Genomic DNA, 27794 nt, shown 5'->3' on the forward strand with positions numbered 1-27794 from the left:
AAATTCCACAGCCAACTATACTGATGTTCTCACAGGGGATAATAAAGAAGAGTCCCAGAGATGTGGGAGCTCAGAAAGATCATCATCTACATTTCCTTCCTAAAGAAAATACAAATGCAAGTAAGCCATGAAAAAAGTAAAAATAAAAACCACAATAGAATAAAAAGACTGGCAGCAAGCATCAAAAATACACAAAACAAAATTGAGTCTAAGTAATTGCTCTCCAAATGGTTATAAAACAAAGCAAATATCAAAAATAACTCTTGAGGGTATACTTATTATAAAGACAATAAATTAATAATAATCTGGAATAACTGTATCAATAAGAACTTAAAAATGGGGGAAGAGAAGTATGGAAATATCTGTTCATTTTCTCTTATTACTCAGGTATGAATCAAAACATACTATTTAAATTGTAACAATAATTTTCAAAAATAAGTTTCAATATAATCGATTCAAAAGCCACCAAATTGAGTAGTTAATATACTAAAAGTAAGATGATTACTTTTCATATTACTGGAGAAAATAGAGTAAAAAAACAATGTATAGAATGACAATTCTGTGAAATTTATATAGGTAAGACTATAAATGGTTTTCTTTTCTTCTTTAGAAAAGAAGTATCTGTTGCAAGAAATTTAGGGGGAAACAAGAATATAATCAGACAAAACTCAAATACTTTTTTAAAGTCCATAATTCCAAAATGCCAATAACTATAATTAGAAATTTCTCTGTAATAAGTTACGGAATTCCGCCCTGCTCAAGAAACAAAGACATAAACAAAATAGAATGATTCCAAAAATACATTGTCCTCAAAGCTAAAAAGAGAAGTCCACATTCATGCCCTTTGCACATCCACCAATTACATTTCAGGACGATGGGGTGGAGGGAGGAGGCCTCATTGGCTGCTCTACAGAACAGATGCTCCAAATCTCAAAAATTTACCTCACCCTATCGTGTCATCTCAAAAGAAGTCATAACAACTCTGCCAAGCCTGAACTCTAAAGAGACACAGAGGGTGTTCATCTTCGCTATGCACTTCATTTCTTCATTGGCACATTCACAAACATTTCTGGAATGCCAGATATGGGCATGGCACTGCGCTACGCTATGCCTTCCAGGGGTACCAACATGAAACACCTGGGCGCCTGGTGTGGGGTCACTCACGGTCCATCCAGTGTGGTTTTTTTTTTTTTTTTTTTTTTAATAATATAGTCTTTTTTTTTTTTTTAATTTATTTATTGGCTGTATTGGGTCTTGGTTTCTGTGCGAGGGCTTTCTCTAGTTGCGGCAAGTGGGGGCCACTCTTCATCGCGGTGCGCGGGCCTCTCACTATCGTGGCCTCTCTTGTTGCGGAGCACAAGCTCCAGACGCGCAGGCTCAGTAGTTGTGGCTCACGGGCCTAGTTGCTCCGCGGCATGTGGGATCTTCCCAGACCAGGGCTTGAACCCGTGTCCCCTGCATTGGCAGGCAGATTCTCAACCACTGCGCCACCAGGGAAGCCCCCAGTGTGGCTTTTAATCTCCTGAAAGACAACTACATCTTCATTAGCCAAGTGGAGAAGGGAGCACTTAGCACAATCTCACGAACTGGTAACTAAACCTTTATGATTTAGTAAGCATTTAGATAAGAATGTAAATATGTACTCTACTGACATCCTAAAGGGAGATTTTAATTTATACTGAATAAAGGACCAGTAATAAGATCTAAATCAAGCCAATTTGGTTTCCCACTTCTGTTAAAGTACAACAATGGAGTGGGTGAGGACTTCTTCCTGATTCTGATACTCACCAGCTAATCTGGTCTTTGGTAAGTCTCATAACTGCTCTAAGTGTCAATTTCTCATTTGTGAAATAAGATATCTCTAAGGGCTCTTCAATTCTAGTTCTTAAATCTAAAATAATCAGACCTTCCACACATTTCCTCCCTCTTCCCCCCACCAAAAAAAGATTGAAAAGAGAGGGCACATAATTTAATTAAATGCAATTAAGTCTCTATTAACAAGAAAAATAGTTCTCACACTTTTTAGAGTCTCAAATTAGAAACAATAAAAAGAAAAAAAAGGAATGATCTACCACTATAATCAGAAAATAGGACACAAAACAATGCTGATGCAAACTAAAAATGTTCTAAAGTTAGAAAGTTATCCTCAAAGTAGCTGAAGAATGTGCAACTACTAGATTTTTCAAACTTTACCTGAAAAAGTACATAAAATGCTACTTCTTATACATAACAATGTACGTGAATATGATGGACACACGTAAAAAAGAAAACTATGGAAAACAAAGTGTAAATCAATAAAAATACTTCATATCTGTTATGGCCCCTTGTAACAGGCTGAGTGAGTGACATCATATCAGTTGAATTTCCGGAGAGAATTTTGAGTCTGGGCCCAAGAGGAAGAAATGGAAAACAAACAAACAAACAAACAAGCCTAAAAACACTAAGACATGCTGGAGAAAAATATAGTGTTTTAGATGCACTGCTGAGCTAAAAGGGAACAGCAAACTGAGGTGATAGGCTGCCCTGGCAGCAGACTGTCAAGATCATGGAGACAGGGCATTAAATATTACTGAGAAAAAGAAAATGAGCCATTGGCCTTGACTGAGGAAGTGACTTAGAACTGAGACCCAATAGTTAAGCCAGGAGTCTTGAAGATCTCCCTATCAGTAAAAGAGTGGAACAGAAAAAACAATCTACCCAGGTGCACTGGGGAAAACAAGGAAGTTTGTCTTAGCTTAGGCTCCAGGTTGGGAAATAAATAAATTAAAAGACTCCCTTCAGAAATCAAGACCCCTCCCTTCCCAATCAAGATGGGATTTGAAGTTATTAGACCTTCTGCCAAGTCTGAGAATGAAGTTAGACCTTTGCCAAATCTGAGAACCCACAGGAGGAGAAATTAACACAAACCACAGTCCTTAGCCTGTGATATCTCCGCCCCCCTCCCATCCACGTGCTGGCACTAGCAAGCATCAAACCTCTCCAGAGGGCCAGACCTCAATACAGCCACACAGGATTCTCTCGAATCAGCCCCACTGATGATGAATTCATCATCCCAAAGACTAAAAACACACAGGAAGGATACCATGTATGAGAATCGGCAGAACAGTACACAGTAGGATAGAACCCAAGAATATCAGACTAAAGACAAGACTGAACCGACTGAGGTTTTGCATTCTCCCTTCTCCACTTCAACTGGTTCCAGTTACATTTCCATTTCTATTCTTTAATGCTTATTTTTAATATTTTAACATGCATACTTGACTTGAAGTCTAAAGGTAATCCTCTTCCCTTGATGAGCTTTCACTCCAACACCTCTGGTTCCCATGTTACTGTGGTTCAGCATTTTACTTCCATTTGTTTTGAAACCTACCTAAAATTACCTCATATTACTGTTTTGATTTTCCATTCTCAGTTTATTTGGTTATATTTGTATGAAGCCAGCATACCCACGGTACAAGAACAAAAAGGAGATTAAGAGTGAAATAAATTACTGGCCAGTATTATTTAAGAACATAAATGAAGAGTTCCTAAATAAAATATAGTTTCTATATCTGTATATCTAGATCTAGATCTATATAGGGAAAGAGAGAGAGGTGTGACTAAATAGAGCTTATTCCAGAATGCAAAGATGATTTAACATTTAAAAATCTGGTAATAGAATTCACCACACGAACAAATTCAAGGAAAGAAGAAAGGCCAATGATCATCTCACTAGAAATGGAAATACGCGTTTGGTAAATTTAAATATCCTTTCATGATAATTTGGCAATCTAGGGTTAGAAGGAAACTTCCTTAACTTGGTAAAAGGTTTATGTATGGCAATTGTCATATTTGATGGAAATATTCCCTTTTAAGGCAGAAACAAAACAAAGGTGATTCAATCACCAGTTGCTTTTAGCATGTATTGGTGATTATAGCCAAAACAATAAGGAAAAAAAAAAAAGGAAAGAATTGGAAAAGAAAAACTTACTGTTTTTCACAAATGATTAATCAGTTACATATAAAATGCAAGATAATATATAAACAAACTGTACTAACAGAGTTTAGTAAATTTGCTGGATTAACTATCAAGCCACATGAATCAACTGTGTTCCTACAGAAACACCAGAAAAAAAATTTTTAATTACTATTTCAAGGACAACCCATTTACAATAACAAAAGGTCTAATGTATCTAGGAATAAGTCTAAATATTCAAAAGCTTACAGCGAAACCTAAATAACTGAAGAGATACTATTTCATGGACAGAAAAAGGTGTTAAGATGCCAATTTTCCCAAAATTAATATATAAATTCAATGCAATAAAATGAAAATCCCAAAAGGGTTTTTCACGAAGCTTGACAGGCTCCCTGAACACTGCTACAGAAGTACAGAAGAGCCAGAGTATCCAAGATAACTTGGAAAACAAAGAACTAGATGCCCTATGGAAAAGCATATGTTATTTTAAAGTGATAATAGTAAGACATGATATTGGCACAGAAAAACATGAACAGCCAATGGAATAGAATAAAGAACCAGAAACACACATTTCCATGGTAACTCGATATAAGAGACATGGCTTTACCCACCAATGGGGAAAACAGTGTAACTGTTCATCTATATGAAAAAATAAAACAAATTGATTGTTATGTCATATCATATCATACCCAGAAATCAATTTCAGTTGATATAAAGACATATGTAAAAAGCAAATAAAGAATATATTTATAATTTGTGAATAGGGGGATTTTTCTAAACAAGACCAAAACATTGACAAAATTCAAGACTTCTGTGCAGGAAAAGACTTCCTAATCAGTGAAAAGAAAAGCTGAAGAATAGTAAAAAGTTTGGCAATGCACATAAAAAAGGCTTAGTTTACAAATCAAAACAGAAAAGTCAAACAATCCACTAGCAAAATAGGCAAAGACGGGGACAGGCAATTCATAGAAGAGGAAAACTAAATGGCCAGTCGTCACATGAACAGATAATTACCCTTCCGGGGAATCAAAGAAAGTTAAATACAAACTGCCGTCAGACCCAATTAATCATTCCATCAGGTGGGCAAAATTTAACAAGTCTGAAAATATCAAGAGTTGGCGAAGACTGTCATACAGTTATGGTGGGAATAAAATTTCAGTACAACTGCTTTGCAAAACAGTTTGGCAAAAACCACTTAAATTGGACATGTTCATACACATGATTGAGAGACTCTAACCCCAGAAAAACTCACACATGTGCATAAGGAGACATATACAAGAATTTTCATTGCCACTCTTTTATAATATCAAAATATTAGAAGCAATGTAAATATCTGTCAACTGGAGAATGGATAAACTGCAAAATAACCAAAAGGGTATGCTATAAAGCAGTCAAAATGAACAAAGTAGAGCTTTACGTATGCTAATGACTAAAGCAATTTGCAAAGTATACATGCAGTGCACCATTCTTAGAAATGTAAAAAACTTACAAAAATACACTATATATTGTTTAAACATTTTCTTCACATATGTATATACCCACAAACACATGCGGGGAGATGATAAATAACAATATTTATGGTCTGAGTCAAGACGGAGGTTAATAGAATTGGGAAGGAGTACAAGGGGCTCAACTTTATCTATAATGGTTCTTTGTTTTATTTATTAAAGCCTAAGATATTTTCTTATTGAGGTATAATTGACATATAGCATTAGTTTCAGGTGTACAACATAATGATTCGATATTTGTATATATTGTGAGATGATCACCATAATAAGCCTCGTTAACAAGCATCACCATACATGGTTACAAAATTTTTCTCGTGATAAGAACTTTTAAGATCTACTCTCAGCAACTTTCAATAATGCAATATAAGTATTATTAACTATAGTCACCATGCTGTACATTCCATTCCCAGGACTTTTTTATTTTACAACTGGAGGTCTGTACCTTTTGACCATCTTCACCCAAAAGATTCTGAAGCCATTACATCAAAATGTTAACATTTTAAAAGCTGGGTAATAGACATCCTATCGTATTATAACACTCTCTACACTTTTCTGTATGCTTGACATATTTTTTTTAACATCTTTATTGGAGTATAATTGCTTTACAATGGTGTGTTAGTTTCTGCTGTATAACAAAGTGAATCAGCTATACATATACCTATATCCCGACATATTTTTAAAATAACAAACAGCTTATTCAGTCGGAGTCAAAGCAAATGGGTTCTGTTGTCAATAAAGCAGGGAGGTGAAGGAAGCAGAGGGGAAGAAAAGTAGTGAGCGCTATAGCTAGGCTCCACCAGGCCCAAAGAATGATTAACGGATAAAAACTGAAATACGTGATCATGCTTCACTTAACATTCCTATTTCCTGGGAGACAGCAAAGGGTCTGGGAGATAACATTACAGATTAGAGCTTATTAGCTTATTATTAAGCTTATTATTAGCTTAGAGCTTAGACCCCAGAATTGGTGAGATCTGGGTTCAGATTCCAGTTGTTTTGTTTACTAATATGACTTCAATAAATTACTTAACACTCTCCTCTTAGGAGTTAGTCTCCTCATCTGTAACACAGAGAGAAAAACACCACCTTTTAAGGACTGAGTTATTATTCAGTTTCTGTAACATCCATTTCTCCTGAAACTTTTAAATCAAGTAACCCAGAGGGTTTAAACCTTCATAAACCAAACACCACCTCTAAAATGCACCCTTCTTGAACTCACAGATCAAAACAAGATAATTAAATAATTCATCCAATGAAGAAAATTATTTTCTCTTGGCCCTTTTTATTTCCATAGGCTAAGAACAGAATATCTTTCTTTATTATCTTGTTTCAAATCCATTTTTTTTTTACAATAATACGTGTGGACTGGTGTCTAGGCTCTATTTCTTCCAATGGTTTATCTATCCCTATACAAATACCACACTGACTTATTTATTATAATGTTATAATAAATTCTGATATCTGGAAGATCACTTTTTCCCACCTAGGTCATCTTCTTCAAGATGATATTGGCTAGTTTTGACCTTTTGTATTTTGATATGAATGTTAGAATCAGCTCGTGAGGTTTCAAGACAATTTTTTGGAATTTTTATTGTGACTGCATTGGACCTACAGATGCATTTAAAGAGAACTGACATGAAATCAATGAATCTTACAATCCATTGACATGGTATCTCTCTGTTTAAGTCTTCTTTAATGTCTATTAATAAGGTTTTATAAATAATCTCAGAGTTCTTATACTAATTTTATTATTAGAGTTATTCTTAAATACTTGATACTTTTAAGGCATTTGTATACAGGATTTTTGGGTAGTTTTCTCATTTAACAGTTTTTTAAATTGAGATATAACCGACATAGATCATTGTATTAGTTTTAGGTGTTCAATTTTTTATTATTTATTTTATGTTTACTCATGGTAAAAAGTATTTAATAAGCGCCACATCGGTACAGAAAAACACACAGCCTATATAGCTCATCCTTTAAAACTAGAACAGCCAAGTGAAAAGTCAGCAGGGATTCTTATTTTTACTTTAAAAATAAAAATAAAAACAAACTAAATAACAACTAAGGTACACATTGGGAATTGAACTACTACAGTTTTTCTTTCTAGAGATATGACATCCATGTTTTGTCAGTAATGTTCTATCAAACATTGTACTAAACCAGTGTACTAAATCCAAGCAGACAGATGACCAGTAAAGCTGTTTGCTACCTCCTACTGAGCTAGACCAGTGGAACACTATCTTGGTAGGATTATTTTGACAGTAAGAAGTAAGTGCAGAGCCCCTACCCCAACAGAAAACCTAAGGAGCTGTTTTACACAGAAAGGGTTTTAAGCAAACCTGCACAAACACTAACATGCTCTAAGAAAGGAAACCTTTCAGACTACTTCCAGCATACATTCATTGGTGCCCAGTAAAATAGGAACACCAACGTAGCAAGCATGTTTGCTTTCATAGCACTAACAGCTAAAAAGCACACAGCATATAATACTTTGATCTTGAAGTGGGGAATCATGGAAGTTCCAAGATTATATCCACTAGGTTAGCCTGAGTATTCATCTATAAAAATATTTTTTAAAAAACACGTAAACGAGAGTTATAGAAACAATGGGACTACATCAGGACCAGTAGAAGACAGTGATACAAGGACTGTACCTGTAAGACTAGGAATTGATTTTCACATGTACCTTTTAGGTAAAGGAAATCTAAGTTGATTCCTACGGCCAAGACTAGCTGTGACAGTAGGATTTTCAGAAATCTTAAGATGGGCAGCTAGCTTGAGTTAACCCCTAGATAAATACTCCCAGTCAAAAACCCCACTGAGGCTGCAGGACTGAAACTCTGACCCATATAAAAAGCTGTGAGTGCACAAAAAGCCTGGTGGGACATGCAATGCCTGCTGGCCCAAGAGAGTTGGTGATAGGGTTCTTCCAACATGGGCACACCAACATGTATGCTGAGGAAGTGCCCCCCAGGTGGAATGCTGGTCTTGGGCTTCATGCAGGAGCCAGACTCAGAAGCTCCTGCGAGAGGTGTCTACTCAGGGAGGAGTACTAGGGTTACCGAAGACAAGAACGCGTCCAGGAAGTCAGGTAATTTTCTTCTGATCCATCAGTACTTAACACTAGTGAAGAGCTGCAGAACAGAGTCAGTCTTTCCAAGACGTATTCTTCTGACATCATTAGCCAAAGCCTCTCCCAGTCTATTGGCCTGGTGATGTCTAGAAAGATCCCATTACCTGCAGGTGGGACCTAGTGCCGCAGATTGTTCTGGGAAGGTGGCATAGAAGATGATTTGCACAATGAAATCACCACTAAACCGCTGCTTAAGTCCAGTCCCCAGCCTTCTCTTTCTGCTCGGTAGTCCGGAAACATTTCTTTAAAAGCTGGAAAATCCGTAAGCGTGAGAAGCACGTCGAAAATGTCACCGGCCACTTCATCTTTATGGTGCTGTAAAGTTGTAGTGAAAGCCCCCATGTTAAATCCAGGAATCCGCTCCAACAGCTGTTCTTCTATATACTTTTCTACCAAAGAAATATATTCGTTAAAAGTAGGTGTGTAGGTGAGCTTACTCTCTTCTGTGTCTTCAAACTCCTGGTAGTACTTGCCCATGCAATTCCTCTGTAATAGCTGGAACTCACCATCCATGATAATGTCCTCTTAATATCCAACCACAGCACCAAATTCTGCATCAGAGGCGAAGAGACGGGCAGCGGGAAGCTCTCTTCCTCTGGGGCATCCATTGCCGCCGCCGCCGCATCCACCGCGCTCGGGGGGAGCTGGCCGCCGGCCTTCTACCCCGCCCGCGGCCCGGGCGCATCCTCCGCTCTGCGCCGCAGAGCCCCAACCGGCATCGGGAAGGCCTCGCCGCCGAGGCCGCCGGCGGCTCACGGCCCAGCTGGGTAGCGCCTGCGCACGACGCCCCGGCCTCAGGCTCCGCGGCTGCGGCCACGCGCCGGCCGGGCCTCTAAGCCCTGCCAGGCCTCACTAAACTCGCCGCTGCCGCCGCGGGGTCCAGGCGTCCGTTACCGCGCCCCGCTTCTCAATTTTTAAAAAATCAGATTTGTATATCTATTCTTTAAGTTCTTGTTGTATTCTACTGCCCATACTTACTGTATTCTCTTATTCTTACAAACAGCTTCTCGATGCTTTTTCCGTGACTAGCTTAGAGGAAAGCAATAAGATGTGCAACTGAAAAGAGGCAGTTTTTAATATTTTAAATACTTAATGCAATTTTTTAATATTTTTGAGAAAAAAATCATGCAGAAAAGTTCTCACAAGAATAAATGTGTATTCCAGATACATCATTTGAGTTACACATCTTGGCATAACAGGACTACAATCTCGCAGATTCCCTGTCATTCGCCACCTTGTTCTTTCTACCTTTTCTTTCTCCGCTGATACAGAGTTGAATTCCCAGCTGCAGGCTGTGTTGCTCTGCTTTTCCAAGCTGGTCTTGAATGAGACAGTGAGCTGACCAGCAGCTGAGTCTCTCCATCTGGACTTGTCACATCTATGCCTGACCATAACCTCTGAGTCCTGAGTTCCCACTGTGCATCCATATACAAACCAGCATGTCAGAGGTAAGCCCAGAGCACAGGCCATAGGGCTGGGCTTCTTCCTGGGCCCTTTGTTTTTGCCAGGTGACTTTAGTAACTTGATCAACCACAGTTAAGGTAATGCTAAACAGAGTTCTAGAATATGCAAAGCCCTTGGAGTTGGGGCCCAAACCTGAATCCAGATGAATGACTTTTTCTCCCAGGCTTGAACTAAGGCTTCAAACCTCCCTATGCTGGCTGGTGGAAGTTCATCTCAGTGCAAATACTTTTAAATCGGGCAGCTATCTCGTTCACCAACAACCATACCCTATCCCTCTTCCTACAGGACAGGCGCTCTTGCTCCCAAAGGTTGTCTGAATCTTTGAAAGTTGCTTAATACCTAACCTTGCCTTTCAGGAATTCATCCCTCTCATGGCCCTTTCAGAAACATTTTATCGGATGTTAAGGAGCAGATAACAACCCACTATCACTCCTCTCCCAGCCTGAGCCTGCCCAGGATGATCATTTACGAAATGGAATAAGTCTAACTTACAGGCAGTTCTTTAAGGGATGCTATGTGATTACCAAATGGTAGTATCATCACGCAGCAAATGAAGGTGGAATTTTTAAATGACAGTCTTATTACAGCAAGGTACAGTTCTCAAAAGACAAAGATCCCCTGGACCCTCTGATTACCATCTCCTCAGCTGGTAAAAACAGCAGGGCATTTTCCCACCTTAGCATTTACTCATGGAATAGCTGCAACTAAAGTTCAAAGAAAAATAACTGGAGAAGCTAGGAGTGTAAAAAGGAAAATAGGCCAAGAGCACCATCATGGGCAGTAAGAGGGAGGAAGCCACATCACTTTGAAGGATAAAGAATTGGCTCCATTAATCATTAAAGACTAAACCAATTAGAAAGAAAAAGAAACAAACATGAAAGGTCTCATTTGTGGTTTACCCTAGGTATCCCAGTAAAATTTTGTCTTATGAATAGAAAACTCCAAATGTGCCCTTGGATTCTGAAATAAGATATCCTCTCAAACTTTATCTGTGTTTATAAACACAAAAGGGGGCAGAGATGAATTCAAATTGCAATATGAGAACAAATTTAACTTCTAATAGAAACATGGTTCAAGATGGAGTAAGTCAGAAATCTCAGTGTTTATCTCCACACGCATTTATTCCTGGCAATACACTGGAGTTTTCCTTAGAGTGTTTATCCAACTTGGCTTTCCTCTGATGGATCTTCTGGCATACTACACATAAGCGCGTCATACACACAGGCCATATGTAGAGATAACCACTCACTCCCTACAAAAAACTATGGGGAATAATTATGGGGAAAAAGGAAGGAACTAACAGATGTCAGGGATCTATTAAGAGGTTAATACTGTACAAAGCACCTAGCAGATATATTGCTATTTAAATCTGTGAGCACAGTGTATATTATTGGAATTCTAGACATTAAGAAAAAAGAATTAGCTGAAGAGAGATCTATATTGAAAGGGATTTAAACCTATATTTGAGCCAAAATTCACCTGGATCTAAGCCCACGCATTCTCTTTTCTCTGGGTAGGTGAAGCCAGACCACACTATGTCTTCATTATGTGGCACTGGAAACATACTTCATACTACAAGTAATTGCTCACACTTTAGTCCAAAAGAAAGTTACTACCAAGATAGCCATGATCCCTTACTTTAGGGACTGATAATTTAACACATGCAACAATTCCATTTTTAAACCTTAAAAAGTCATTGAGTAGTTTCAGGCAGAAGAGTAAACTGATCTAATCAGTGTTTTTAAAAGATAACACTTCACATACCAACTGCAAAAACACTTTTGAGAAAAGCAATTGGGAAATTCTGAATATGGACCAGTAGAAAATGATATTAAAATGTTGTTTTTAATTTTGCTATGTGTAAGAACGGGACTGTGGTTATATAAGTGAATTCTTTCTTAGAGATGCATATTGATGTATGAGGACTGAGATAAAATAACAGGATGCCAAAGATTTGCTTTAAAATATTTCATCCCCCCAAAATGGGAGAAGGTGAAGCAAGTTTGGCCAAATGTTAATAACTGTTGAATCTCAGTGATGGCTATGTTGGGATTCATTATATTATTCTTTTGATTTCTGTGAATGTTTGAAAACTGCATAATACAAAGTTCTAAAAAAAAAAAAAAACAGAAGTCTTTCAATCTCAAAAAACACAACCCACTGAACATGGAATTCAACTGCTTCAATCTAAATGTATCCACTCTCTAATATCAGAAATAAAACCTCTAAATACCTATTAGTAATGATGTTCAAAAACACCTGTCTTCCAGCAGACACCAAGTAGAGACCTACTTGTTAGTTATATCAGAGAACTGGGTAAGAACTAGGGGAACAAATCTGTTGATGAAGTTGAAGACATTGAGCATCTACCCAAATTCACATTTTTTTTTTTTAAATAAATTTATTTATTTATTTATTTATTTATTTTTGGCTGTGTTGGGTCTTCGTTTCTGTGCTCAGGCTTTCTCTAGTTGCGGCGAGCGGGGGCCACTCTTCATCGTGGTGCGCGGGCCTCTCAATATCGCGGCCTCTCTTGTTGCGGAGCACAGGCTCTACACACGCAGGCTCAGTAGTTGTGGCTCATGGGCTTAGTTGCTCCGCGGCATGTGGGATCTTCCCAGACCAGGGCTCGAACCCGTGTCCTCTGCATTGGCAGGCAGATTCTTAACCACTGCGCCACCAGGGAAGCCCCAAATTCACATCTTTAATGAAAGCTACGGGACATCACTTGAAGGGATCAAAATATCTTCGTTTCCTTGGCTTGAAACCAAGACAGCCACTTAGCAAATGAGACAGAATGAAATACCGTGTAAAATACTGATGGCAAAGATTCCTTCCTTACTGGAATCACAGGTGTGAGATCCGAACGCCTTTGAAGTTCTTAAACACCTCTTCTGATCTCTAATACCAGTCGGTTTGAGAGAGCCCAAACCACCCATTCATGGATTGAACTATTGACCCCTCCATTCAAAAAGAAAATAAAACTTTTAATCCATACTCCACCCACAGTAACTGGATGAACCACGGTTCAAGTCCTGCTAAACAGCATTGTTCTAGAAACAGAAAATGGTCATTGGTTACCTATTCTACCTCCATCCCCTCCCATCCCCACAGGGTAAGAGCACATTAGTTTAACCAAAGCACGAACATGTTCCTGTCTGCAAACATCTCCGGAGCCTCGTTTGGGTGCTCTTTATCCGGACCAGCGGAACTATAAAGCAGCTCCAAACACAGCCTTCCTGCTGCGGCTAAGCCCAGTCTCGCCTCAGTATTCATCTAGCTTCAGAACAAGGTGCTGTCTCTCCCAGCGTGAGCAAACAAAAATCCATCTTACAGTCTAGGCAGGAGTCAAGCAGGGAATACAAACTTGGCCCACTTCAAAGCACCAGGCGTATCTTTCACTGACTAAACAGCAATTCCAGCAAGAGTGACAATGAACCTTTCTTCCCTATTATTGTTGGAAACAATCACCAGCTATTTTGTTCATATTAATTAGTTTATATCTAGTAATAGGCAGCCTTGATTAGAAAAATGCTCTTTGTTACCAAATGAATAGAGTACCAAACAAAACCAAAAGCTTTTTTTTTTAAATTGTTGTTTTTGTCTTAGGAAAGGATTGTCAGGCCTTTCACACTTGAATGTGGGTTTATCTTTGCACAGGTCCCTGAATTCACTCTAAAAGAATGCAAGTTGATGTGCCAGACAATACCGGGTGAAGCTGATTGAGTGAACAGCTTATTACGCCTTGCCTAAGGAGATGCTGTATTTAAATTACTTTTACCTTCTCTGAACCTGGGGAAAACTTGATAATAGGAGAGATTACATGAATACAGGCTTGGGGGCAAGGGCAAATCAGCCTCGGATTAAAATCTGACTGCACAAATTACATGTGAAGAGTTGACATATAATCAAGATGCTCATCATGGGCGAGAGGATCCTGGGAACCAAGTGACCCAATGATCTGCATCTCTCCGGAAGGGTAAGCTGCCTCTCTCTGTGACCTAACACCCCAGCTTACAGCCGACTCCTTCCAAGAGGGCTTGAGTTCCCCCAACTATCAGAAGCTACTACTGTTCCCAACACATGGTGAGAATCATGGGACTCATTTCCCTGGTTGAGATTCATTAATTAATTGGTTCAACGCAGTTGTTAATAGTCAAGGTTTGAACCCAGGTCTAAGGCACACGAGCTACGCAGGCTTGTTTGAGGTTAATGTTAAATACCTTCATTTGGCTTCCGAGACCCTGCAAAACCTTCTCCAACTTTGTAATCTAACACATCTACCTTTTCTACAACCTTAAGTATGCCGATAAGTATTTAACAATGGGTGCTCAGGAATGAGGGCCTGTGTTTGCCAATTTCTGTGGTGTAAATACTCCACCCTGGCTGATTTCAGGCTATAAGCATGAAGTCAACTGGCTCACGAAATCCCTTTGAAAGTTGAACAATCAGATCTTGTGAGCTGGCAGAGCTGGCTCTAGACATCACTGCTCACAAACTCATACCCCAGTCTACTGCAGCCACCCCTGAACTCACATCCCAATGCTGTGAGCTCGCACCTTGGGACACCTGACATTCACACGGGCTGTTTCCTCTCCCTTACCAGAATAACTCATCCTCATTCACAAGCTCCCAACCTGGCAGTCTTCCTTCGAGAAGCCTTCCCTGATTCTACACGTCTTTTCTGCTGTTCCACTTTACCCGCAGAGCACCCATACTTCCTGTATCATAGCATTTGTGACACAGCATTCTAATTTTTTGTTTGCTTATCTGTGTGTTTCCCACTACATTTATAAACTCTGACAGGGCAAAAGCCTTCTTTATCTTATTTAACTCTTGCATCCCCAGGCCTGCCACAGTGCTTGCTGAAAAATACCGAGATGTATTGAGCAATGTGTCAGACACTGTTCTAAGTTCTACACACATGATCTCATTTCAACCCTAAAACCACCCTATGAAGTTGACTTTTTCATGATGATGCTCATTTTGCAGATGAGGAAACCAAGGCACTGAGAGAGTGAATACCTTTTCTCCTCTCCCCCAACAGGCTCAGTTACGAAATACTGGAGCCAGGATTTGAACCTAGGCAATGTGACTGAAGAACCTTGTGTATCCTTCTGGACCAGTGTTTCTTAACTTTTTTTTTTTCTATTGGTGACGCTCAAGGAGGAAATTTTAATTAAGTTCAAATTCTCCCTATAAGTACTAAGGAATAGGATTTCATCGGGCAAGGTTAAGCTCTGGAGGGATTTTTCATCTCCCAAGATCCAATTTTTGCCCTCTTGGGGACAATCTCTTTCCCGTTGACAATGTGTGTTACAGATTTTTCACTATACGCATTTACATAATGTACCATATGTTTATCCCTAAAAACATATGGTCTTGTTTCATAGTTTTAATGATATCTTCCTGTAAGTTTCATTCTGCATCTTGCTTTCTTTTCACTCCACTAGATATCTTGAGGAGACAGAGCTGTGCTGAGATAGACAGATATCCATCATTTAACTGCAGTATTAAAATCATATCAACATGACCGACTATATTAAGTCCTTCTACTATTGAATATTAGAAAGTTTTGTACTTCTTGGCCTTCAATGAATGCGTCAATGAATATCTTCCTGCACATCTTCTTGGACTCACGTGTTTCTAACATAGGTACCAAGATGGGAACAGAGCATATGCAAAGGTCTATAATTTTAACAGATACTGTCAAATTACTTTCCAGAGTGACTGGACCAATTTACTTTCCCACAGAGACTTTACAAGAGTATATATTCCCCCAAGTGGTTATACTAAATATGACCTCTTTCTACCTAGGGCGGTGCTAAACATTTTCATTAAATGAGTCATTTAAAAATATTTACATTACTCACCAGCTGATAGTAGCTTGTATAAGAGGGAAGATGTGTAGATAAGATGATGCTGTTGGAAATGCTGACAAAAGAGAGCAATGAGACTGGGATGCTGGAATGCCCTGTCCAGAAAACCTGTCCTAGGGCCTAACTCACTCCACAAAAGGCTAAGAATAGTCATTGCGAGGGAACAGCTGCAGTGGACTTTGAAATGGTGACCTCAGGTAACAGGCAGTAAATCTTTTTACCCATTTACCATGTCTCTCTCTCGGGCACCAAGAACACTACTGAGGGCAATGGAAACCAAACACCCAAAGTAAATGAGGTGTTGAAAAGGCAATGATCCATTTACCAGAAACAGAAATACACATGATGGTGATAACACGAAACATCCTGGAAAATGATACCACAAACTTTATAATGTTAAGGAACAGCAATGACTTTCCATATGATAAAATTCCAAGGTCTTCCAGAGAAGAAGAAAAGCATTTATAGTAAATCAAGTAGAAATGCCCCTTTCTCCTTTCTCCCTCTCCTTCTTCCTTTCCCTCCGTCCCCTTCTTTACACACACACACACACACACACACACACACACACACGCTCTCTCTCTATATATGTATAACTGAATCACTTTGCTGTACACCTGAAACTAACATAACACTGTAAATCAACTGTACTTCTATAAAAAAACAAAAAATTTTTTTAAAAAAACCCCACCCAGTATAAAAATACATAGGTCTGTTTCTTCAGATCTCCATTTCCTTAAGAAGGCTCCCATATCATATAAAACTTGTATTCAATTAAAAAAAAAAGAAATATATACAAAATTTAGTAGCCTGCAAAATGATACAAAGAAAAGAAAGTATGGAACAATATTTTGTATCATAATGATTCAAATTTCAATCAATATGGCTTTTTCTCAAAGGTGTATTTTTTTCTTCAACCTTGGCCTAAAAGTGATTCTCGTGAATGCGATCAGAGGTCACAGCCCAAAAGGAAGAGAAGAAGATAAAGGAAGAGCAAGTGGGAAACCACACTTGTTGAGCACTACGTGCTTTGCATAGCTTCTCTCCTTTAATCCCCATAACCATGCTGTGAAAGATGATTACATGAGAAGAAATGGAAGCTGTGGGAGGTTAGCCTGACTAAGGCACCTTATCCAGCAATTGAGATGTGAGCACAGGCCTAATGACTCCAAAGTCTGTTTCCCCGCTATACCACGCTGCCTGCTGAAACTGAAAGAGTCCGGTTAATACTTGAATAGATCAGATTGTAAAACAGTGAGAACAAAGTTCCTGCCATGTGACTGTTCTTCACTGGACAGAAAAAGTAACTCATATTACTGTGGTTCAGAAGCTTCTGGAATTGCATTTTCTTCTCAAAGTTACTAGAACAGGTCAAGACAAAATAATCATCATTATAAGAGGAGGACATCAAGACGACATTCAGAAAACTTGTTGTAAGATTAGATCTGTTCTGGACTTCCCTGGTGGCACAGTGGTTAAGAATCCACCTGCCAATGCAGGGGACATGGGTTCCATCCCTGGTCTGGGAAGATCCCACGTGCCATGGAGCAACTAAGTCCCGTGCACCACAACTCTAGAGCCCACGAGCCACAACTACTGAGCCCACGTGCCACAACTACTGAGCCTGTGTGCTGCAACTACTGAAGCCCACACGTCTAGAGCGTGTGCTCCGCAACAAGAGAAGCCACCGCAATGAGAAGCCCACACACTGCAAGGAAGACTAGCCCCTGCTCGCCGCAACTAGAGAACGCCCGCGCACAGCAATGAAGACCCAACACAGCCAAAAAAAAAAGATTAGATCTGTTCCAAAATAAACCCTAAAAAAGCCAACAGCAGGATTTACTACTGACTGTCTTGATTTGGAGTTTGATGCCTACAGTAACGGCCAGACACCCCTAGGCACTGAAAACCATAAGCACCTCCCTCACAAAAATACTCTTCAAAAAAATCCCCACCAAATGATACTTCAAAGGAGACACATGATCTCCAAAGTGAAACACACTTTCTGAAGCTCAATTGAAATACTCAACAAAACTATGATGAGCCCAGAGCTGTGCAGGTTTGAATCACACACCTGGGGCTGTGAAATGACAGGGGTGGACGTAGCGGCAGCAGCCATGGCAGCTCTGGAGTTGTGGGCGGTGACCAGGCCCCAGCACTAAGGCACCCCACACGGGAGTCAGGTTCTCGTGGTTGCTGATCAGATCACGGTCATGCTAGGAGCAGCTGTGTACCTGGAAAAGGACAGGAAAACCCACCGTCAGCCTCGGAGGACTAGCATATGCGAGTGAAGTACCTTTGGCCACGGGAAGTGAAAAATCCCCTGTACCAAATGCCAACTACCAGCTTAATGAAAAGAGGAACCCGGGAGGGAGCATCTAACATCTCATGGGAGGACTTCTGTACCATTCATCCAAATCAGTTGATGTATTTTCATAAGTCTGAATGCAACTTGGTATGATAGCTAGATGTTTGGGGCAGGTGACTTCAAGTTGTGAAGATAGGGAGAGTGGGCGGAGGGAAGAGCCACCCTGTCATTAAATAACAAAGGAATTGAGTGACTCACAATTAAGAGCTGACAGTTTATAGACAAAGGGCAAAAAGAATAATAGTATCAAGTGTCTCAGAGACACCCAGTTCAACCCTGCCCATTAGCAGATGAAAAACCATGCGGGTTGGAGAAGAGAGATGACTGGAAGCTTACTCTTCACTAATGGCAGAACCAGCCCTAGAGCAGCGAGCAAGTCCCAGTCCCAGATGAGACATAAGTGAATGTGTTCCATGTTTACATTTCTTTAGGGAACTTGTTACCACTTTCAGGATTAAAGAAAGGGAAGATGCCCCAGAGTTATAGACGTGAGTCGGTCACAAGAAAAAGTAAAGTACTTGGGTTGGGGGAGGGCGGGAGCTTTGTAAATCAGACTTCCACATGTATGAGGAAGAGTACATTTCTCAATTCCTCTCGACATCCTTAGAGAGAGGATGCTAGACCTATGCGATAATTTCCACATTGCAATTTAGTCCAGAAGGGGACATTTTTCCAGTTTAAGAATTTAAGAAAATAAATTCATTTTAAGAAAATTTTTCACTTTTAGGTTGTTTTCATACCATCTTACAATATTCTTTCTTTTATTCAAAAGATATTTATGGAGCATCTACAGTGAACTAAGGGCATAATGAATAAAATTGAGCCTGCCCCTGCCTGCAGGGAACTTTTGTCTGTAAATATACTTTCTGGTTTCAGCAGCATGCAAGATAACACTGGAATACTTTCAAACTATTGCCAAAGGATACTCTTCATAACAGTAAAAGTTATGAACCAGGATCACAAGATCCAAGTCTTGAGCAGTTAAGTAATGGCAGAGTTGGATATTTAACCCAAGTCTTTGCCAAATCCTCTGGCACTATTTTCTATTAGCTGGATTATGCTGAGCAAGTCACATAACCTCAGAAGAACTGTTTCCTAAGAAACAATCAAGGTTTGGCAGCAACTTACATTCTGATTTTTGAATATTACATTCTGAGTTTTATCCTGTCTCTGTGTATTATCCTTCATACTGTAGTTTTAATCACTTTAGGTTTTAGCTGTTTAGAACCGTGGCACCTTCCTATTTTCTTCCTCTACCTTTCTGTTAGAGTGACTATTTTTATTAATAGATAAGAAGTAAAGCTGTCAAGCCACATTTTGGACTAACATTCCACACAAAATTCCATAGCTGCCCTAAGACAACAGTGATGTTCTCCTCAGTCCCAGTTTTAGCGGGAAAAATACTTGCTGTTTATTACACTGTGATTTTAAGTAACAGCCCAGGAGAAAGGCACACATCCACAGAGTGTATTTCCTCTTTCATGAGGGGTGCCAGAGAGCCGAGCCTACCCTGGGAAAACTACAGGGCCCTATGGCGCACTCTTTTGTACTGAACTTATTTCTGGCACCGTTTTGTGCCACCCCTACTTTTGTATTTTTCCTTTTTCCTTCTCACGTATTGACAGTTCACATCTTCTTGCTCTATTATATGTGGAGTGGACAGATGAATATATAAATATATTATATAATATATAAATATATAAACAATGATAACCAAAAAGCAAAACAAGCAGGCAAGCGAGATTCTATGCTAAAAGACTCACGCTCTGTGTGCTGGCCCAATATCACTTCTGCCGAGCTAAATCATTAAGCGATAAAACCATAAAATATTTTCAATAATCAGAGTACACAGAGTTGCCCAAAAGGTGAATGCTGGGCACCCAGCCTGCCGTCGGGAAAGGGATATCGAAACGGATGTGACAAATATGCCATATGGCATCACTGCTGACAGCCAAAGGGGGCGGGGCAGGAGACTGGGATTTAATGAACACCTACTAGATGCTGAGCACTGGCACAATCATTTCACATACAGTTTAAGGCAGATATTGTCAACTCATTTCGTAGATGAGAAACTCAATGCATTGTTCCCAGTCATGTGGTCAGGAAATGATGGAGCAGAGACCTGAACCAGGACCCACCCCAGGGCCTTTCCATAGATGAACCCTCCAAGTGTACAAAAATTAACAGTGAGAAAGTGCTTGGAGTTTTTTGAAGCAAAAATTTCAGAAAGTCCTTCAGGAAGCAGAATGCAAGTCAGACGTTCTGCAGAGTAACTCTTTCCCCAAACCCTGAAACAGAGTACCCTGGGCTGCTCTCATCCATATAAAACTTTCATGATGTGCCCCTAGTTTTGATTTATGTGACACATGCCTGAGCTACACAGTAGATACTACAGATTGTTAGTTTCATATTTTGAAGAAGAAGATCAAGATAGACCATTAACTGTCTTCCCCTAAAGCATCTAAGACATATCGAGTTTTGATGCTTTTGTTAAACCTTTTTTTTTTCAGACGAAGAGATCTCTATTTCTGAGATAATAGTGTATAACACTAGAAGATTCATAAAAGTGTATGTTGAACCTATTCTTACGTTATAAGAGCCTTTTGTAAGATGGGATATGGTTACTTAACTCTTAAAATATAAGGGCTAAGCAATACTACCTCAAAGGGTATAAAATAGCTCTCTCAGGGAGCAATGTCTTAAAATTACATTTATGAAACCTATTTACTTCCCAGCCTATTTACAAAACTGTACAAATCATGGGGGAAGAGATGTGATGACAAAAAAGACAATATCCTAAATAATGATGTCATTCAGTCTCTGGCCAAGTAAGCTGGATTACTTTGACATCTTGTGTCCTGCTTTCCCAGAGCCCCAGACTGCCAACTACAGAGTTGCACGGAATTTTTAAAGAAATTCTTCCCTCTTTGAACTCTTCCAAGTATTTAGATACCTGCCCTGCAATTCTTATAGCCTGCCCTCACCGTAACTCTCTGCTTCCTTTGCTTGAGCTCCAGGTATGGGAAACCACAAAGCAGTGTGAGTCAGCTCCATTAACCGCAGGTGCCCTTGGCCATCACTATTGCCCATTCTCTTATTCCCTAGTTGTCCCCATTTTCCATTCTAGGCATGACTTCTAATCTATATCATTCTTCTCAAAACCGCAAAACTACATCTAATGCCACTCACTTGCAGAATATGAGCTTTGTCACCTGTTGACTTGCCCATTCATCCATTTTACAGTCTTTGGGTATGAATTACCTCAAAATCCCTCCCTATAGTTCAAAATGTATATATATATACACACATAAAATAGGTAACAAACGAGGGCCTACTGTACAGCACAGGGAACTCTACTCAATATTTTGTAATAACCCATAAGGGAAAAGAATCTGAAAGAAATAGATATGCATGTATATATAACTGAATCACTTTGTTGTACACCTGAAACTAATACAACATTGTAAATCAACTATACTTCAATTTAAAAAAATGATTTTTTAAAAAATGGATAGATAAAATACCATTTACAAGTAAGAAAGCTACATAGGCTCATGGTTCTGTGCTAGATTAACGGAAAATAACCAATTGAATATAAGAAAAGGAAATACCCTGAATCAACCCTAGAAGCCACAGCTGGATCCCAGCTATTGCTTAAACTTCCAGAAATATACTGGAAAGAATCAATATGGAAGGTTGGAGAACCTTTAAGGCTCAACATTCCCTTCATGTGAAATTGTAATTAGGTGGACAGAAAATAAGTAAATGAGACCCCAATAGACTCACAATGTTGCTCCCTGTTCAGAGGGATGACGGCTGGAGTGAACTAAGCCAGGGAGCGTTGGAGTACATTTAAAATACACTCGGCTCCTTAAAAGGGGTTCATGGCTCCAACTGAGCAAGTAATCTCTGGCTGTATTTACTTCTAATTTACATGTGGCCATAATGACTGGCCCAGAAAATATGTGGGAAAAAAGCACTACCAGCTGGCTTCTGATATGGGTAGCCATGCCAAGTGACAATGATCTTGCTAATTACTGAGTGCCACACCAAATACCTTAAAAAAAAGTCTCTGGTTCTGAGACAAATGTTCCCTTTGATTACTTCTGGAGCTGATGCTGGCTCTTTTCCTAGGCCTCATAGGAAGATGAATTTCCAACTGGCAAATTTATCTACTATAAAGCTAACCTTTTTCCTTCATCTGGACTTGAGTCAAACAGTGACTCATTTCAGTCTCTAGAAAGAATGCAGGGCAATACCTGATACTGAATATGCATAGACTTCATTCTCTAAGGATAAGAGACAGAAAAATCCAAATCCACCAGGCAAATGAAAAATATTATGGGGCTCAAGAGAAGGAAGACTATAGAATCAGAGCAAATATTTACTTAAGAAGATAGGTATACTACATAAAAGAGAACTTCAGAAAAACATGAGCTCAGAAATGAGTCGGCATTAACAAAAAAATTATGAATTATGAACTTGAATGAAGGCAGTCGATAAAGTAGAAAACAGAATAAAAAAGCAGAAAACGGTATTACTGAAAGAAGATAAACCAGAGCTTTGGGTGGGGCCTACATGACTAAAGATTTCAAAGCTTCCATTCCTAAAATAGAACAGATGAACACAAAGTACTAAAGGAGGAAAGAAGTCATCAATGCTGAAACCAGGAATGGATACATTTATCCTCAAAATTTTAGAAAAGTGTTACACATAAATAGAGCCATTTAGATCAGGTAGGAAAAAATTTCAGACTTGAAACGTGTGTATCCTTCTTCAGAGAGCTCTATACTCTATAGAGTCCATCAGAAACCAAACAGAAGAAACTCTCAACCTCAAACCTGGACAGACAAGATGATGTGATAGAGGAAGGTCAGAGCTATAGCTTGTCTTTCTCAGTATTTATCTATTTCTATTTATCTATTTATTTATCTTAAGCATCTGAAGCCAGCTTTATATCTAAAGGCTGAGACTGGAAGATTCTTCTCTTGAATCTGAGTAGATGAAAAGACCTTAACAACAGTAACATCAGGAAGAAGATATTGCACCTATTCAAACAACAACAGGAGACTTAAAAACCAATCATTGGAAATGCAGGAGAAGGATTGGAATATAAAGTTAAGAAACTTGCCCAAAATGTACAGCCAAAAAACAAAGTGAAGGAAAACAGAACAGTAAGAGTGAGAAAGCTAGAGGACTAATCCAGGGGATCTAACAGCCAAATAAAAGCAATTCCAGAATAAAAAAAAAATAAAGGAAATGGAACGGGGGTGGGGAGAGGATCAAACAACAAACTCAAAACATTTCCTAAAGCGACAGACAAGTCCTAAGTTTGTTGACTGTAAGGGTCCACTGATGCATACCTGCCCACCTGCATCGATTTTAATATGCCCACATTAAGCACATCATCATGATTTTTTTAAACACAAGATTTTTTTAAAATTCCTGTAACTGATCAGAATGTGATGGGGGGAGCTCATAAACAAAGGATTAGGCATCAGAAAGTCCTTGCATTTCTCAACAGCAATCTAGAAGCTAGAAGACAATGGACAATGAAGAAAGTGATTTACAGTCTACAATCTTGTTGTAGGATGTCCTTTGCAAAACAGGGAGGAAACTAATCAAAATGAAGGCATGGGATACAGGAACAGGAGTTCAATTCAGGAGAAAAATAAAGGGAATGCCTGGCCTACTTGTGAAAGGACATCGCTGGATGACAGGTAAGTGGACTCACAAAGTAGGTTTGCAGAATAACCACCTGTCTGGGTATGTTGAGAGACTTCTAGAACTGACAGAGTTTGTGACTGAATGAGCACGTAGAATCCTAAGCACATAGAACAGATTAATAAGCACACAGAAAAATAATAAGCAAACATAAGAAGAATAATAAGAAAACATAAGAAGAATAATTAAAATTTAAAAGGGAAGAATTTACAGAAGAGGAAAAGAATCCACAGAATGCTAAAGGAATTCTAAATGGCTCCACTGTGAGCGACATTAACAAGGTCATAGTAACATTGACACTGAATATGGTCTGATCAAAATCACGACCTAACTACATCAGGATGAAGAGGTACAGGAGGGGAGTATGCATGCAGCACATCTTCCACAAAGGATGTCTATCAATACTTGAAACTGATGTATCAAAAAGTACAAGTCTTAGTGATGCAATGCAAATACCCAATGAAGCAGCTAAACCAACTGAAAATGGTAGCTATGGGGAAGGTAAATGGCAGGGAGAGAGAAAAGAATTCCTTTTTCTTAGAAAGCCTCATATAGCTATTTGACACTTTAAATTTCAAACATGTGAACATTTAAATCATTTTAACATTGATTAAAAAAATAAAGCAAAAAAAGGAAAAAAATATCACTGCTGAAACCAAAAATGTATTTAAAACTATAACAGGCAGAAGTGCCACTACAGAAAACCAAGTTGATGCCACGGAAGACAAGCTTAAGAAAAGTCACACGTGCTTATGCTAAAAATAGTTAATAGACTGATTAGAAATTATGGCTGTGGAGCACAGAAAATAGAGATTCAATATAAGAATAATTGGTACCCCTGGAAGAACAAATGGAACAGAAGTTATTTAACAATAAAAGTAAACTTTTCTTAAAAGATTAGAAGTTCTTAGGCTTAAAGAACACAATCCAAGAAAAAACAGATAAAATGCACTAAATCAAAATTTAAAACTTCTGTGCACAAAAACACAATCAAGAGTGAAAAGATAATCCATGGAATGGGAGAAAATATTTGCAAGTTATATATCTAAAAAGGAATTGATATCCAGAACATATAAAGAAAACTCAACAACAACAAAATCAAACAACCGAACTAAAAATTAAAAGACTTGAATAAATATTTCTCCAAAGATATTCAAATGGCCAAAAAGCACCTGACAAGATAGTCAACATCACTAATAGTTAGGGAAATACATATCAAAACCACAATGAGATAACACCTCACATCCATTAGAATGGTTGCTAAAAAAAAAAAAAAAAAAAAGGATGTGGAGAAACTGGAACCTCTATGTACTGCCAGTGGGAATGTAAAATGGTTCAGCTCCTACACAAATCAGAATGGCAGTTCCTCAAAAAATTAAAAATAGAATTATCCAGAATGGCCATCATCAAAAAATCTACAAACAATAAATGCTGGAGAGGGTGTGGAGAAAAGGGAACCCTCCTTGTACTGCTGGTGGGAATGTAAATTGATACAGCCACTATGGAGAACAGTATGGAGGTTCCTTAAAAAACTAAACATAGAACTACCATACGACCCAGCAATCCCACTACTGGGCATATACCCTGAGAAAACCATAATTCAAAAAGAGTCATGTACCAAAATGTTCATTGCAGCTCTTTTTACAATAGCCAGGACATGGAAGCAACCTAAGTGTCCATCAACAGATGAATGGATAAAGAAGATGTGGCACATATATACAATGGAATATTACTCAGCCATAAAAAGGAAAGAAACTGAGTTATTTGTAGTGAGGTGGATGCACCTAGAGACTGTCATACAGAGTGAAGTACGTCAGAAAGAGAAAAACAAATACCATATGCTAACACATATATATGGAATCTAAAAAAAGAAAAAAAAAATGATCAGAAGAACCTAGGGGCAAGACGGGAATAAAGATGCAGACCTACTAGAGAATGGACATGAGGATATGGGGAGGGGGAAGGGTAAGCTGGGACAGAGTGAGACAGTGGCATGGACATATATACACTACCAAACGTAAAATAGATAGCTAGTGGGAAGCAGCCACATAGCACAGGGAGATCAGCTCGGTGCTTTGTGACCACCTAGAGGGGTGGGATAGGGAGGGTCGGAGGGAGGGAGATGCAAGAGGGAGGAGATATGGGGATATATGTATAACTGATTCACTTTGTTATAAAGCAGAAACTAACACCATTGTAAAGCAATTATACTCCAATAAAGATGTTAAAAAAAATAAAATTTAATTTAAAATAAATAAATAAATAAATAAAATAAAAATAGAATTATCATATTATCCAGCAATTCCACTGCTGGGTATATATACCCAAAAGAATTGAAAGCAAGGTCTCAAAGAGAGATTTGTACACCCATGTTCATAGCAGCATTATTCACGATAGACAAAAAGGTGGAAGCAACCCATGGACAGATGGAATGGATAAACAAAATGTAGTATACGCATACACTTGAATATTATTCAGTCTTAAAGAAGAAGGAAATTCTGGCACATATTATAACATGGGCAAACCATGAGGACATTATGCTAAGTGAAATAAGCCAGTAACAAAAAGACAAATACTTTGTGATTCCACTTATATGAGGTACCTATCGCAATCAAATTCATAGAGGACAGTATGTAGAATGGTAGTTGCCAGGGGCTGGGGGAGGAGGGAACAGGGAATTGTTTAATAGGTAGAGAGATTCCATTTTGCAAGATGAAGAGAATTCTGAAGATCTGTTTCACAACAATGTAAATATACTTAGCACTACTGAACTTGAAAATGGTTAAGATGGTAAATTACATGTCACTTCTATGTTACCACAGTTAAAATGCAGGTTTGTTAAATAATTAAACTTCAAGAGTTAAAAGAATTCCCATTAAAAAACAAAGTGGGGAAAAATCAAATCACAAAGGGAAAAACTTAGGCTGGACACAGTCATCAGCTTGGCCACAACAGATGACGAGACACAGAAGCAATTTTCATTATTTTGTCAGAAATATAGAATGACTCAAAAAGTATACATTCAGCCAAGGTGTCATTTACCTGCAATAGCAAGAACAAGGCACGTGTATTAAATATAATCAGGATTTATTTCACCCTGAAATCTCCACTTGATGACATAATACAGGTAATCATGTGTCAAATCAAATTAATGTGCTTAGGAGAGCCTCGGCATGAACTTCTTATCAATCCACGTAAACAAAGAATATCTGTGATAATAACGGTGACCAAAAAATGCAGCTATTATAACTACTAAAAGAAAAGCTATATGACTGAAATGCATGTAACTGTAATGAACGAAGATAAAAACTCCAGGAAATTGCAAGAAAAAAGAAAACATTCTTCACCTTTTGAGAGTCAATCAATACTGTTTTATTTCTAAAGTTGCTAAAAGAGGAATTTCAGGCCAAATTTAAAGAGCCAAAAGAGAAAAGGGGAAATGGGTGACAAAGGGATGGCAGTGCTACACTTTTTTATCTGAGCTTCCTATCCTTACCACTGCTTCCCATAAAACCAGGGAGGCAAATGGTCCAGCTGGGATGAAGAAAGCTGTGATCACTTTCAGAGTCCATTTGCTTCACATGCAGATTTAGAACAAGGAAGTCAGAAAAGCACTTGAGAGACCAAATAATTTCCTCATGTTTTGTTTTAAAATACCACCTTCTACCTATGGCAGCAGAAACTTTCTTCTTCAACGGATCAGACCCAAGATCTTGCTTCAATATACTCACTGAAGACAGTATATTTCATGCTCTTAAAA

At 38.7% G+C, this 27794-nt stretch overlaps 1 protein-coding gene and 1 pseudogene across 7 annotated transcripts in view; both read right to left on the bottom strand.

Annotated features, from left to right (window-relative positions):
- The window catches only part of LPAR1 (lysophosphatidic acid receptor 1), a 154579-nt gene that overhangs the window by 65465 nt on the left and 61320 nt on the right, over positions 1-27794 (bottom strand). For 3 of the 7 annotated variants that reach the window (XM_059926538.1, XM_059926539.1, XM_059926540.1), the window contains exon 2: positions 18017-18176. The exons of the other annotated variants lie outside the window; for them this stretch is intronic. In XM_059926538.1, coding sequence (XP_059782521.1) covers positions 18017-18061 — 45 coding nt within the window. In that variant the 5' untranslated portion in view covers positions 18062-18176. The remainder of the gene's footprint in view (positions 1-18016; positions 18177-27794) is intronic. 7 annotated transcript variants of the gene reach the window in all.
- LOC132367937 (ADP-ribosylation factor-like protein 2-binding protein) lies at positions 8717-9219 on the bottom strand (annotated as a pseudogene).

This window comes from Balaenoptera ricei, chromosome 6 (assembly GCF_028023285.1).
Source record: "Balaenoptera ricei isolate mBalRic1 chromosome 6, mBalRic1.hap2, whole genome shotgun sequence".
Taxonomy (NCBI): Eukaryota; Metazoa; Chordata; class Mammalia; order Artiodactyla; family Balaenopteridae; genus Balaenoptera; species Balaenoptera ricei.